At 47.9% G+C, this 15,674-nt stretch overlaps 1 protein-coding gene across 1 annotated transcript; it reads right to left on the reverse strand.

The window, feature by feature from the left end:
• Positions 1–8,139: 8,139 nt before the first annotated feature.
• Adprh (ADP-ribosylarginine hydrolase) lies at positions 8,140–15,635 on the reverse strand. Its single transcript, XM_021184822.3, has 4 exons — positions 15,429–15,635; positions 12,906–13,260; positions 9,996–10,356; positions 8,140–8,854 (listed from the first exon to the last, which is right to left on the reverse strand). The coding sequence occupies exons 2-4, from the start codon at positions 13,216–13,218 to the stop codon at positions 8,440–8,442; spliced, it is 1,089 nt and encodes a 362-aa protein (XP_021040481.1). The 5' UTR covers positions 13,219–13,260; positions 15,429–15,635; the 3' UTR covers positions 8,140–8,439.
• Between the last annotated feature and the right edge of the window lie 39 nt (positions 15,636–15,674).

A 15,674-nucleotide genomic window follows, 5' to 3' on the forward strand; every position in this document is an offset into this window, starting at 1 on the left:
GGCTCCATGCAGGCACCAGCTCAACCTCTCTATGTTCAATGAGCTATGTGGATATTGTCCTAAGGAATCTCTCTCTCTCTCTCTCTCTCTCTCTCTCTCTCTCTCTCTCTCTCTCTCTCTCTCTCTCTCACACACACACACACACACACACACACACACTGTCAGTTGTCAAAGAGGGCCTTCTGTCCTAACATTTACCTGGGTTGTTTAAGGACCTTGGCTAACAACTCAACCAAATGCAGCCCAATTCCACAACTTTTTGTAGAAGCCTTGCCTGGCTACAAAAGATGTCCAGTTCCGACTCTGTGTCCTCCATTACTAGGAGTCCTCACTAGGGTCCCCCTCATAGATTCTAGGGAGTTTCCACTGCACTCGGTTTCCACAACACCCCCAAACATCCTCCAATTCTAAGTGTCTCTTGTGCATTCTCTCCCTCCATCCCTTGCCTCCCCCAAACCTGATCCCTTCCACTCTCATCCCCACCCCCACCTCCAGTCCATCTACAAAATCTAGTCTATTTCCCTTTCTCGGGGAGACCCATGCTTCCCCCTAGGGTCCCCCTCTTTGCCTAGCCCCTCTGTATCTGTGGATTGTAGCTTGATTATCATTTATATAAGTTAATATCCACTTATAAGTGAATACATACCACATTTGTCTTTCTGGGTCTGAGTTACCTCACTCGCGATGATTATTTTTTTCTAGGCACCCATTTGCCTGCAAAGTTCATGATGTTACCTTTTAACAGCTGAGAAATACTCCATTGTGTGGGTGTACCACCTTTTCTTTATCTACTTTTCAGTTGAGGGACATCTAGGTTGTTTCCAGATTCTGACTATTATGAATAAAGCCACTACAAACATAGCTGTGCAAGTGTCCCTGGAGTAGGATGGATGTCCTTTGGGTATACGTCCAGGAGTGGTATAGCTGTCTCTTGAGGCAGATTGATTCCCAATTTTTTGAAGAACCACAAATGAATGCACAAGTTTGCACTCTCACCAGCAATGGAGGAGTATTTCCCTTGCTCCACATCCTCGCCAGCCATGAGCAATTATTGTGTTTTTGATCTTAGTCATCCTGGCAGGAGTAAGATAAGATCTCGAGTGGTTTTGATCTGCATTTCCCCAATAACTAAGGACGTTGAACATTACTTTTTAAAGTGTTTCTTCAGTCATTTGAGATTCCTCTATTGAGGATTCTCTGTTAAGATTGATACTCTATTTTAAATTGGATTGTTTGGGTTTTTTTTTTTTTAATGTTTAGTTTCTTGAGTTCTTTATATATCTTGGCTATTAGTCATCTGTTGGATGTGAAGTTGGAGAAAATCTTTTCTTATTCTGTCCTTTGCCTTACAGAAGCTTTTCATCTTGCTGAGGCCCCATTTATTATCTACCTTGGTGCCTGGGCTACTGATGGAAGTTGTCTTCCAGGCCAGTGCATTCAAAGCCTTTCCCCTCTTCCTTTCCCATTGGGTTCAATGTTGTCTGGCTATATGTTGAGGTCTTTGGTCCACTTGAACTTGAGTTTTGTACAGGGTGATAGATATGGATCTGTTTGCATTCTTCTACATGCAGGCACCCAGTTTGTCCAGCAACATTTGTTGAAGATGCTATCTTTTTCCAGTGTGTATTTCTGCCTTCTTTATTAACGATCAGATGTCCGTAAGTATCACCATTTTCTTATAAGTCCTCTGGAGATAAATCTCAACCCCACTCCTGCCTTAAAAGAACACAGTGTGTGTGTGTGTGTGTGTGTGTGTGTGTGTGTGTGTGTGTGTGTGTATGCATGTGTGCATGTGTGCACGTTTATGTGTTTTTGCATGTACATGTGGTGTGAGATGATCAGCACATGTGTGGGAGTCAGATTGCAGGAGTTCTTCTCTCCTTCTGGGAAGACTAGGCTGATCCCATGACAGGCTTCAAACTGGAAGTTAAGGAGACTAGGCCTAAGAACTGGGCAAGTCCAAGCAAGCCCAGGTAAGTCAGTTACTAATAGACAAAAACCCAGGTTCCAGCCTTAACACCCCATAATGGTCCCAGAATGCCTAGAGACAGAGTAAGACAAAGCTTATCTGCCCAGAATTCCAATGTGCTTTAAATCAATCCTGCAAGCTCACTTGGTTGTCTCTCCACCCTTGTAATGGGAGACCCCAGCATGCTGGACTTCTGCAGAGTAAAACATTCTTTGAGTTTATATACTGTTTGAGTCCTGGGCGCCATTCAGCGAATCATGGACACTTCCACCTTATGAGACCCTGTGATCGAACTCACATCATCAGGTTTAGTGGAAGCAACTGAACCCACTGAGCCATCTCTCCAGCCCCACAAACCATTCTCATTCTCTCTCTCTCTCTCTCTCTCTCTCTCTCTCTCTCTCTCTCTCTCTCTCTCTCTCTCAGATTTATTTACTTATTATATGTAAGTACACTGTAACTGTCTTCAGACACCCCAGAGGAGGGCATCAGATCTCATTACAGATGGTTGTGAGCCACCATGTGCTTGCTGGGAATTGAACTCAAGAGCTTCGGAAGAGCAGTCAGTGCTCTTAACCGCTAAGCCATCTCTCCAGCTCTCCCTCTCCCCCCAAACCTTTCAAACCCTGCTTTTCAAGCTAATGGAAGTATCTTAGAGCTTCCTCATTCTTGTTTCCTGGATGCTTAGACCATGTCATAAAGTTTTGGGGTCCAAACCTAAATGCACTCATCCTATAACACTCAAGAGGCCATTTTCCCCTAGGATCCTCTCCAATTTGAGCGAGGGTAGGACATTGAAGTCTTCGCTCCTGATACTCTGTATGCCTTACATATGAGCATGTGTATAAATGCTTGTGTGTGTGTGTTGTGTGTGTGTGTGTTTGTGTGTGTGCTCTCGAGTGCATGCATATATTAGCTTAGTCAGGGTTCTCTAAAGTCATGGAACTTATGGAATGTCTCTCTATATTGAGGAAATTTATTATGATGACTTACAGTCTGTAGTCCAACTCCCCAACAATGGTCAGCTATCAATGGGAAGTCTAAGAATGTAGTAGTTTCTCAGTCCCCTGAGGCTGGTTGTTTCAGCTGGACTTCTGCAGGAGTAGATTCCAACAGTAAATGCAAGCAGTGAACCTTCCTTCTTCCAAGGTCCTTCTGTAGGTCTCCAGCAGAAGGTGTGGCCCAGATTAAAGGTGTGTACCACCATGCCTGAATCTGGGGCTTATTTTGTCCCAGGCTGACCTTGAACTCAGAGATCTCCTTACCTTAGTCTCCTGAGATTAAAGGTGTGTACTACCTTACCTGGGCCTCAGCTTTTCATAGCCTCTTTGCCTCAAGATCTCCATACTAAGATCCAGGTCAGAAACTTGTGTCTTCCAGCCTCAAGATCTGGATCACAGTTGAGCCCTCCAATTCTGGATTTTAGTTCATTCCAGATATAGTCCAGCTGACAACCAGGAATAGCCATTCCAGCGTGGGAGCACAAAGGCACAGTAAGTGAGCACAGCCAGGGACAGTTGAGCCATCTCCAACTGACCCAGTTCATCTTTCTTGCTGGTAGTTCTCAAGAGCAATTGCAGCCTAGGCAGAGAACACAACAACCTGAAATGGTAGGGAATTGGCCAGATGAATCTGGGCCCTATCCAGCCTTTCCACCTCTTCTTTTCCAGAAACAGGATTTTCAATGCTTTAACCCACTAAGTCACGTGTCTCTTGTGTATAACACCCAGGACTGGCTGCTCTCTGAGTCCCTGAGCTGTTGTGCAAGTGGGACACATCCAGGGGACAGCATTCCTGGGCCTTGAGGAACTGGCTAAAACGCACCCTAGGCTTATGGTATCCTTGTTGGTAATAAGTTTACTTCCTATAACTTGGAGACAAGTTAGTAACAAGAATGCAGTGAAGTTGCTTCACACAAGCTAAAGTCTTATGGAGAATGAAAGCATCCTATGACATTTGTAACACACCATGTAATTTTAGAGCCCCTTCTATTTTATACCCAGGCCACTGTTGACAACTAAACCTGAGCCTTGCTTATGCTAGACAAAGGTTGTGAAAATAATCTACATCCCCAGCCACAACTTTCTTTTCTTTTCTTTTCTTTTTTTTTCTGAGACAGTGTTTCTCTGTGTAGCCCTGGCTGTCCTGGAACTCACTTTGAAGACCAGGCTGGCCTCGAACTCAGAAATCCGCCTGCCTCTGCCTCTGAAGTGCTGGGATTAAAGGCGTGCACCACCACCGCCCGGCTTCATTTTTAAAACAATATTTCCATTTCCCTCCCAAAATAGATGGAGACCTGGGCTGCATTTCTCCAGACAAAAGGTCACAGGTTAGGGCTTATGGACTAGAAAGGTACTGAGCCCCCCAAATGACTCCAAGGCTCTGACTATGCAGAGACTGAGAACTGTTTGTAGCTTTGGAATGAGAGTTTGGTATTGAAATTCTATGACTGATGTTCATTTGTTCTCAAACTAACAATTGTGACTCTCTGCAGGCTTATGCTTGATGATGCAAAACTGCAAGGCAAAACCAAGAAACACCCTCGGGAAAACAAAACTCGTGGGTCCCGTGGATTGAATCAAAAGTTTCCCAAGTGGTGGAAGGAACTGGCTTGAAGTGGTATGCCCGGGGTTCTCTCTGCGGCTCCCACTCCATCACCGGCCGGCAGAAAGAAGACACCAGATATGCTCTTAAAAGAGATGTCACTAACACGACACAGCACAGTTTCACATTCCTACTCTCCCCTTGAGTGTATGTCACCCATCAGATACTACTGCATGCAAAACACAGTCCACAAGGCAGGTGACGTCACTGTCTCCACTGTACGTATGTGGGAATAAAGGTGGAACCAGGTTAAATACTATTCCCCAGTCTGCACCAAGTAGCAGAGCAGAGGTTTTAATCTGAAGAACTGACACCAGGGACCCCATTGTTACCCACTCAGTGTGGGGTACACAACCTCCCAGCAGCCCTGGAGGCCAAGCAACATCACCCCACCTTCCATTGGTCCTGATGATGGGAAGCCCAGAGGACGGCCCCAGAAGCAGAGGCAGCTCAAAGGCAGTTTTCTGCACAGCATCAGAGCATGTCTTCCTTAGTTCTGGATGCACAGCTAGCAGCATGTCTCCAAAGCAAGAGAAAAGCACCAGCTTTCAGGGCTCCTGCATTCAAGGCTGAGGGACCCAGGAAGCCCACCTTAACCTCAAATGCTACGCCCACTGGGCTGACTCTGGCAGAAGTCATCTGGTTGGAGGGGTTTTTGTTTGTTTGTTTTTTCTCAAGTCCGTGTTCAATAGTCACCCTTATTAGTCTCACCCTCCCAGTTCCGGCCAACTCTTCCCACCTATCAGTTGGTAGTATGAACTTGAAGTTTTTATTTAAATAAGTTTGGGTGGGGTGGGCAGAGGTGTTTTGAGAGTATATAGCCTAGGCTTGGCTAAAATTCATGATGTAGACCAGAATAATCTTACATTCACTGTGTAGCCCAGGCTAGCCTCAAAGTCTGTGTAGCCCAGGCTAGCCTCAAAGTTATAGTGATCATTCTGCTTCAGCCTCCAGAATGCTGGGATCACAGGCATGGAGTACTATGCCCAACTTAAACTTAAAATAACTGTCTCTCAGATAGAATACCTCTATAACTAACCCTGATGTGGACTGATGGGTGGGTACATTGTTAACTTCTGCTAGCATCGACCAACATAGAGAAGGCTGTACTGGGGGACGTGGGGAACCTTGTGGGTAGAAGCATGGTCCTCTATTAACAGAAGCAAATGTCAGCCCACAGCTCCACAGATGGGAGAAACCAAAGGACCCTGTTCAAGTGCCCCACACTCCTCTCCTCTCTGCTCTTCAGTTGCAGCTGTTCTGGCAAAGCAAGATGTGTCTGAGATGCACAAGCTGCCCGGCACTTTCGGCTGTGAGAAGGAAGTTGTGGGGAGTTTGTCTTACAGTCAGTCATGAGACAGACACTCAGGTCAATCCGGGACTTGTGAAGGTTTTGTGAAGTGGGCAGCCATGTGGGGTGGAGCCCTCAACCTGAGGATCTGATGCTAATTCCACAGAGAGGACATCAGCATGGGAGTCTCAAAACATCTCATGAGGTCAAGCAGCTGGTGACTTCTGGGAATCGGCTGAGTGTATGGAGAAACAACTACCCCCAGATCTGCTGCAAAAAATGCCGGGCAGTGTAGGAGTAGGAAAACATTTCAGGATTTAACCCAGGTCTTACAGTGGAATCTGGGCCTAAAGCCCAGCTTGCTCTCATCTTGTGACTTTGCATAGACAACAACAGACTTCTGGCCTCACTCTGTCATTTGTTTGGTTGCTGGTGATGATGGTGACGGTGGTGATGGTGGCGGTAGTGTTGGTGGTGATGGTGAAGATGATGGTGGTGGTGATGATGGAAGGGTACCAACTACTACTCATCAGTCCTACCCTGCAGCAGTTCCAAAACTGTTAAGAAAGGAAAGATGCACCGGGTGGTGACTGTGGTTCTCCATGACTAGAGAACATGATGCTAATTCTGCAGGTCATAGAAGGAACTGTTCCCCTAGCAACCTCAGGCAGTAAAGGAAAGCAAAAGAAGCTCTATCAGAGCCGGGGGTGGTGGCGCACGCCTTTAATCCCAGCACTCGGGAGGCAGAGGCAGGCGGATTTCTGAGTTCAAGGCCAGCTTGGTCTACAAAGTGAGTTCCAGGACAGCCAGGGCTATACATACAGAGAAACCCTGTCTCGAAAAAAAAAAAAAAAAAAAAAACAAGAAGCTCTATCAGGAGAGCTCCGTCTCCCTGAGCTGCTGCACAGGACTGCCTTGGATTTCAGCACACGTGGTCAACGGATAAAGAAGAGAGGCTCGTGCTGGGACCACACTTGCATTGACTTGCCTGGACATTGTGCATCGAATTGATCATCTTTTTCTTTGTTTTCATCCTTCCTCTCCCTCTTCCCTCTCTTTCCCTGTTTTCCCGGGTCACCAGGTCCGAGTGATGTTTGAGGAAGGAGGGGATTTGAAAAAGAGAACTCTGAACTTCTGGGCTTTCCCAGTGTGCCTGTGGTGAAGTGAAAACTGGCAAAGAGAACAGGATGCTTAGGGTCTTGTTGTCTCTGTGATTAAAGCCCTACCCCAGCTCTCCACAGATGGTGCCTATAAACCTTCTGCACCTCCCCACAATTTAAACCTAAAGTCTGGGAATGTCAAGCCCAGACTAGAGTGACGAGATCCCTCCCACGAACCTAGTAAACACCAGGAAACTAAAGGAGAAGTCACAGGAGTCCAAACTCTGTGGTTGTGCTGTGGTTGTGTTGTGTGTGTTTGTGTGTCTGTTGGGGGAGGCAGGGTGGAGTGCCTGTCCTCACCCTTGGCAGTGAGTCAGGTGAGGAAGCCTCATAGGAGACTGAAGTGACCCAGTTACCCAGTAACTGAAGTTAAGTGTAATAGCCAGACCTTGGCTATGCAGTGTGCCTCTGAGACTGACCAGGGAAGATACCCAGCCGCTCCTAAATCCAATCACACTGCTCAGGAGGCAGAGGCAGAGGCAGAGAGGTCTCTGTGAATTTTGAGGCCAGCCTGGTCTACACAAAGTGTTTCAGGCCAGCCAGGGCTCATATTAGGGCCCTGACTCAAAAAGCAGAGGGGAGGAGGGAGGAGGAAAAGGAGAAAGAGGGAGGATAAGAAGATGATGGTTTAAAGCACAGAGCTGGGGATGCAGCTCAGCTCATGAGATGTTTGCAGAGCACGCATAAAGGTCTAGGTTTGACCCCCAGCACCAAATAAACTGGGCATGATGTTGAATGTTTGTGTTCCCAACACTTGGAGGTGAAAGCAGGTAGATCACAAGTTCAAGATCACCTTCAGTTTCTTGAGGAGTTAAGAGACAGTCTAGGCTAACAGCATCCCTGGGGGCGGTGGGCCTTAACCAATCAGGTGAAAGTCATTGGAAACACACTCAAAAATGGCCAGGCATCTCACCAGGACAACTCTGAAGATTGCCTTGGGCAGAGGAAGGAAGGAAGTAGCACAGACTACACCCCAATGGCCAGAGAATCCTGCTCTTGACACTGGCTGCTCCTTCCTTCTGGTCTTGCTTCCTGGAATTGCCTCCCAAATAAACTCCTCCCAAATAAATCTTTGTTTTAGCCTACTTGGGATAGGTGGGAAACCCAATCAAGGAAAAGTCAGACAAAGCATTTTGCATAATTCCATGATAAAAACAAAAACTGGAATACAAGGTTATGAGGTTTCTGAATGGGAAAAGGTGATCCCATCAACTGAAATAAAAAGATTCTCACACACAAAAGAGGAATTCGGGGAGAGCAGGGGAAATGTGGAAAGGCAGGGCTAAACGCATCCAAGGGACTTGTTATTTCAGAACTCTTCAAACACAAAATTAGGATTCTTGACTCTCAAAGCTGAAGAGACTGAGCATCAGGGCTACAGGGAAAGAAACCGCCAGAAACAAACCACCTTCTCCCTAGGGATCTAACACAGTGTCTTCTTTTGACCCGAGAGAGTACAAAGCTCTTCCGGCCTCTTCTAGTCGCTGTCGGTATTCGAGCTTCTCGTAGTTGGCAGGATTTACTCCTTTAAAGCCGTGTATAACTCCCCACCAGCAGCCAGCAATGGCGGCTGTGGAATCACTGTCTCCGCCGTGGAAGAACGCTCTGTGTGCAAGCTCCTTCCAGGAATCCCCCGCGGCCAGGAGGGCATCGTAGGCAATCATGGGGGCATCGTGTCCGCTGCTGCCACCCCAGCCAGAGTAGCTCACGTCGATGTAGAACTGATCCCTTTCCTTCACACCAAAGGGCTGCGGGAAGATGGGAGCCGAATTGCCGTCCAAAATTCCTCTAAGCTCCAGGTACTTTTCCCATTCTTTCTCGAAGTAGGACCTGTGGAGGAGAAGTCAATTAAAAAACAAAACAAACAAACAAACAAACAAAAACCTAATGTCAAAAGTTATATAGACAAATACCAGGTAGATGTGTAAAGAGTGAAAAGTTCAGAATGACTTCAGCTCCTCACACTAGTGTCATAAATTTATACTGAAAAAAATCTAAATTAACTCCACAAGCCATCCATATAGTTTTTATTATGATGGTTGTATATGCTTGGCCTAGGGAGTGGCACTTTCAGAAGGCATGCCCTTGTTGGGGTAGGTGTGTCACTGTGGGTGTGGGCTTTAAGACCCTCATCCTAGCTGCCTGAAAGCCAGTATTCTGCTAGCAGCCTTCAGATGAAGATGTAGAACTCTCAGCTCCTCCTGCACCATGCCTGCCTGGATGCTGCCACGTTCTCACCTTGATGATCATGGACTGAACCTCTGAACTTGTAAGCCAGCCCCAATTAAATGTTCTTATAAGACTTGCCTTGGTCATGGTGTCTGTTCACAGCAGTAAAATCCTAACTAAGACAGAAGTCTTCTACATAAACCAGGTATGGATGCCGCTGCTCAGGAAGGAAAGTATGTGTAGGGCTATGGGACAGGAAGTAAAGATTTGTTTTTCTGGGCCCAGAGCAACTTCTTATCATTTTCCTGGGGAAAGTCTGGAATATCGCAACCATAGGTAACTTCAGTAAGAGTCTCTGAGCCTTGTTTCTTCTAAGAAAGATAATGTAAGGTAACCAATAAAAGGGACAGGTGGCCTTACAGCTTACTGGCTCCTGGAGAAGCCTCTCAGGGATTTCAACCAAGGGTTTGGAAATACTGTTTAGAACAATACGGAAAAACAAATCTCGGGGAAGTTGGAAGTAAAAAGCTCATCTCAGCATTGGCTGGTCACAAAACTTACAGCAAGACGGAATCCAGAACAGGACTTAAGAGAGGACCACAGGTGCCTACACTGAGGTATCCACTTGGCTGCTTCAGGCAACCATGGATGGAAAGGAGCTTGAAATCCTTATCAGAAGCCCTGGAGGTTCAGGTTAGTGAGACCAATGGCAGCTGTGACCTCTGAACCCTAGGTACGTGTATGGAGCCTGTGCACACATCCTCACCCCCAAGTCAGCTAGGACACACACCTAGAGACTCACCAGTGTTGAAGATTCTCCTTCACAAAGTAGCCTGACTGAGTGATGTACTTTTTGGCTTCCGGCAGCACCTCCATTAGCCCTTTTCCCCACTGCCACGGTGACTTGCCATTCACGGCATACGCCGTAAAAAGAGCGGACGCAAGGCTGCCGAGGTAGCCCGTGGGGTGGTGGTGGGTCATCCGGCCGCTCTCGATGCTCACTTGGATCAGCAGATCCAGCTGGCTGGGGTGGGGGAACCTCAGCCCGATGCACATGGCGCGCATGGCGGCCCCGCAGCCACCCTCGTGACTGTTGAAGGGAATCCTCCAGCCGTCGGCCCTGTTGGGCTGCAGCTGCATGGCGTTCTGCATGCAAGCACCACCTAGGGGTGAGTGGGGGAGAGCGAGGGGTCAAAGTCACCAGAACAACAGACCCAGTGCGAGCACAGGACTAAACAGACTCCCAGGTTTCTCTGAAATGAACGGAGAGCCATGGACACATGATGGGGGTGGCCCCTCAACTTCAAACCCCAGCATGACAGCTAGTGTTCCTTATATATAATCCTCAGTGTCATCTTATGAATCAACAAAGCATATACATACACACATACACATTCACACACACACACACACACACACACACACACACACACGCTCCTCCAGTTATTAGAGAACTCACAGCAGCTCAAAGGGAAGCTGTCCTGTATTATCTTTTCTTTTTGAAAGACAAGCCTTCCATATAAACCTGGCTGGTCTGGAATTCTCATGGGAATGAGAATCCTAGGCTGGCCGCAAACTCACAGTTATTCTCTTGCTTCTGCCTCCCCTGTGCTGAGGTCATAGATGTGCACTACCACATATTATTCCTTTTTAAATAAGTAAGATTCGTAGCTTAGGAAACATAACCAAGATCCCAGAACCAGCAAGTCAGTGGCCATGGACACACACATTGGCTCCAAGGCTGAAGCCCTCAGTGCGTCTAATAAGAACCTACTGGGGTTCCTGGCTGTTAGAAAGAGCCTAGAGGTTCCAGAATGAAGCACCGGGCTTAGATCAGGTCAACAGACCGTGGCTCTCCCCTACCTGACGGTGTTAGAGGGAGGCCGGTCCCACCGACCTACTGTAGCGGAGGGTAGGGCTACAGAAGGAGCCGAGAGACAGCAGCAGCAGCGCACTGTGGGACGCAATACTACTGCTCCTTTATTGCAGGCCCTTATAAACCAGATCCGAGGCTGACACAGGTAGGCAAATAAAGCCTTCTACTACACTAAGTGGATAGCAGATGTTAAGATGGGACGAACAGGGATGGGCCTCAAGAGCCAGTCGGTGGGACTGGGGGTGAGGGGAGGGAAGGAGGGAGGGAGGCATTCTTCAACTAGGAGTTATTTTGGCTGAATTGTGTTCATATGTTGAAGTCCACATACATATATCGAAACCTTAATGGGCAGAAGCTTAATTTGGAGACAGAGCCTTTCAATCAAGCTAAAATGAGCCAGTCTAACAAGAAGCATATGGACACACAGACACAAGGGATGCCACACACAGAGACAGAGCACGTGGGGACCAGAGTTGGTGTCCATCTGAAAGCCAAGAAGAGCAGCTCCAAAGACATACCAGACATAATGATGTGTGCTTCAACCTCTAGTAACCAGAGTCATGAGGAGAAAATGCAGGCTATCTGTTGGGGTAAATCTCCAACCCAAAAAAGCCCAGTTAAAGAAATCACAACTCAATTAATTGGAATACAAGCTACACACCTAGATTGGGCAGATCTACCACTACACTACTCTATTACGTATCATCTATGAGATCCCATATAACTTACGGTTTCTCCAAGCCACGTGCTTCTGCTCCATTCTCCTCCCACCACCACCACTACCTCCTCTCCTCCTCCTCCACTTCCTCCTCCGTCATCCTCCCTCCCTCTCCTTCTCTCTCCCTTCTCCCCCCAACTTTTCAGGTCCACCTTTCCTCTTACTGCCCAATCACCAGCTCTAGCCTTTATTTGAAAAGTTAAGGTGGGGAGGAGGTTCGCAAGGCACCTGTATATGTGCTTCACTCCCCAAAGTGAGTCACAGCCACACTGAGTAGGGCTGGAACCAAAGAAGGGTCTCCACTTTTTTTTAAGTAATAATACTTTTTAAAAAGTTCTTCTTTGTGGTTGTTCATAACAAAAATGCAGAAAATACAAACAGAAGGGCAATTACAGTGATCACTTGTGTAACTCAGGTAGAATTATGAACATATTCCTGTGTTTGCTTCCGGACTTCCCTCAATGGAGATTAGCAACTGTTCTTTGTATGTGTGGTGTTTGCACATATGTCCGTCTCTCTCAGTCCCTTGATGCAGGGTCTAGAGGTAGGCTAGGGACCAGCAAGCTCCAGTGACCCTCCAGTTTCTGTCTCTCTTCGCACACGGGTCGCATATGTGACATTTTATGTGGGTGCTGGGGGATTTGACTCAGGTGCTCACCTCCTGCACTTCCCATACTCCTGATCTTTCTGCTTCCACCTCCCGAGTGCTGGGATTTCAGGTATGCACCACCACACCCGGCAAGCTCTGGTACTTTTAAGTTACTTTCACAACATGTTCTGAAACCTATTTTTTTTTCCCCAATTTCATCAATAAATCCTTTCCATATACTCATCTGCACAACACACAGAACTGTGACTGTGGCACCATGAGTAAGTTACAAGAATTGAAATCCACACTAGTTTCTGTTTCACTGATAATGAAATGTTTCACGAAGTTTTTCTTCTTTTGATTTTCTGAAACAGAATCTTACTACGGAGCCTGGGCTGGTTTTGAATTCAAAGTCCTCCTACGAGTGACTAATAGACACATTCTGCTCCCTACTCTCCATCTACAGTTTTAGCGTCCCCCTTGGGCCCGCTTCTCCATCCTTGGGAACCTCCCAGAGGCTGGCACTCACCTGGTGCCCGGCCATCCATGTCTCCCATGCAGTCCCGGTAATGTTTAGCTAGTAGGGAATACAGCCGAGGCAAATCCAGGGACTGGCCAGCTTCCATGAGGGCCTCTGCTGTGGCCAGGTGCATGACGGTATCATCACTGACTCTCCATCGTGCCACGTCTATGGCTTCCAAGTCACCCATCTGGGCCAACTGCTGGTGTATCGTCTCCCCATCCCGAATGAACTCCCACTTCCCGTTGAAGTAGCCCAAGGTATCTCCGGCCGCGCTCAGCACCATGGCAGCCACGTACCTCTCAATCAGCCCCCCACCCATGCTGAGCTTGGCACAGGCGGGCTTATGGGGCAACAGAGACTCCTGGAGAAGAGCAGAGGAAGATGAATCAGAAAACAAACATCTACACTCTCCCCGTAGGCCCTGCCTTCAGCCTAACCCATCCGATCGTCTTCTATGAGGGATTTGCTGCTCGAGGGTCTTAAGCAAGAGTAAGTCAGTCATCATGGAGAGAATGCAGCTCTGTAAATATTAAGAGAACTGAATCAGGCCACAGAGCTAGCCGGGAGGGCTGGGACTCTCTCACAGAACTGACTCCAAAGCTTGTCTCCAACTGTGTCGTGGACTCTCGAGGAGTGGCCAGCCCATTAAGACCTACAGGTCAAGTCAGGCCTGCCATCTTCTCCATCACCTGACATTCGCTTTGGAAGATCCTTCTCTCTCTCTTTTGTGCGGAGAGTGACACTACAGCTAACTGTTTACAGATGAGGAAATGGAAGCTAAGTTTACATAATCAATAGGTACAGACCGTGGAACCCCGACCTAGTTCCCTGCCTGAATGCTTCATATTACACTACATGGTCTCGGCCCTGGCCTTAACCTTGGGCTCAGGTAAAGTGATAATGGAAAAACCCAGATGTGTAGTGAGGAATGAATGAATGAATGGATGAATTTCCATAAAGTACATAGTGAGCACAATTTTGTGATTATTTTTATTATTCATCTACAACCAATTCTATAAGCAATTTTCCCTTTACCAGCAATATTTAAAAATTTTTAAATGATTTAGTTTTATTTACATATTCTAGTTTATATTCAGTTTTATTTACATACTCTAGTTTTTTGCCTTCACGGGTATCTGTGTGAGGGTGTTGGGCCCCCTGGAACTGGCTCTGTGAGCTGCCATGTGGTTGCTGGGAATTGAACCTGAGTCCCTCTGGAAGAACAGCCAGTGCTCTCAACTGCTAAGCCATCTTCTCCAGCCCCTTGTTTGTCTTCTATATGGTAAAAGTTCTATAGTGCTGGGCTGCAAATGATATTCCCACCATAAATGAAGTCCTTGCTAAAGCACTGGCTTCCCGGTGCACACATTCCCTACTCTACTCAGGCCAGGGCCCCACAACACCCATTCCCTGTGGTGATTCAGTGCTCCAGTGTCTGCCCCCTCCACGCAGCCAGCCTCCCCATGAACAGGGGCAAACACTTTTAGGGGCAAAAAGACCTAGCTCACCCCTGCCCTCAGCCCAAGCTCTTCCCATCCACCTGTCTTTCTTCCTCTAACCGCTATTTTAGGTTTAGTTCAAGCCCAGGTACCTCCAACCATCCACCTAGTCACACCGCTCAGGACTAGGGCACAGGCCAGCAGAGACCTGGAGAAGCAGTTAAGGGTAAAGACAGGCCAGGCTGCCGGGCCTGGTGGCGCACGCCTTTAATCCTAGCACTTGGGAGGCAGAGGCAGGTAGATTTCTGAGTTCGGGCTATACAGAGAAACCCTGTCTCCAAAAAACCAAAAACCAAAAACCAAAAACAACAACAACAAAAAAAAGACAGACCAAGCATGGAAAAGCCAAATCCTGATTACACCATCTAAATATGTGTGTGATGTGGTGTGTGGGGGGGTGTTTTATGTATAAACAAAGGCTAGGGACTAGAGTTTTGTACTCCCTTGTGTTAGCTCTGTGACCACTAACAATCCTCTCACGCTGGAGTTTCCCATCTGTGGGGGAGGAAGGCGTTGTTCTCTGAGGTCCTGTTTTGGCCCAGGTTTTCGAAGCCCTAGCTTTGTTGATCTCTGAAAACTAAGGACTAACGCCCCCACCTTCTCCTCCCAATGCTCCAGGTTCCCTTTTTGAGGCTCTCCATGGCTCTCCCCTAGTGTGTGGGAAACCACGGAGGAAGTAGTCAGTATCTTTTCTCTTTGAAATTCCTTTTCACCTTGGCACATGCATCCATCCTGGCCCAGACCCACCCTTCAGAAGCCATTATTCCTTAACCCACTCTAAACGGGCACAGGTGACAAAGCCATCAAACTATACAATCAAAACCGAAGTACAGTTCGGGATTTCCCATTGGTTTCCTGGCCTGGGTAGAAAGAGGAATAGGGAGAGGAGATGAGGGGAGGGGAGGCCGCGATGCACTCAGGAAAGTCTTGGTGGCCACTTTGAGGACACTGGCCTAGCATCAGTCTGGAGGTGAGAGCGGGACCGAGCGGGTACTAACGTCAGTAAGAGGAGAGGGAGTCCTGGCTGTACCTGCTGAGGCGGAGCTGAGAGCGTGGGGCGGGATCGGGGTGGTCCAGAGCCGAGGGCAGGATTGCCCGACCTGGAGGCGGGGTACCGGGCGCAGGAGTCCCGCTGTGAGCACCCAAGCCAAAAGCCGAACAGGGGCGGAGCCGTGGGCCGGGCGGGTCGCTGGCGCACAGCGGCTTCCGGCGGAGCTGCGTCCTCCCGCGTCCTCCGCACTGGACGGAAGGAGGAAGGGGCGGTGCTGGGGGCGCC

The sequence above is a fragment of the Mus caroli genome, unplaced genomic scaffold (genome assembly GCF_978045245.1).
Source record: "Mus caroli unplaced genomic scaffold, Mus_caroli_1 scaffold_17, whole genome shotgun sequence".
Lineage (NCBI taxonomy): Eukaryota > Metazoa > Chordata > Mammalia > Rodentia > Muridae > Mus > Mus caroli.

Bases quoted from the DNA above. Each gene is read 5' to 3' on its own strand.
- Adprh (XM_021184822.3), bottom strand. From the start codon at position 13,218: ATGGGTGGGGGGCTGATTGAGAGGTACGTGGCTGCCATGGTGCTGAGC. The intron at 10,357-12,905 runs GTGAGTGCCAGC...ACTCACCCCTAG, and splicing joins CATGGATGGCCGGGCACCAG to GTGGTGCTTGCATGCAGAAC. The intron at 8,855-9,995 runs GTGAGTCTCTAG...TCTCCTCCACAG, and splicing joins AAGGAGAATCTTCAACACTG to GTCCTACTTCGAGAAAGAAT.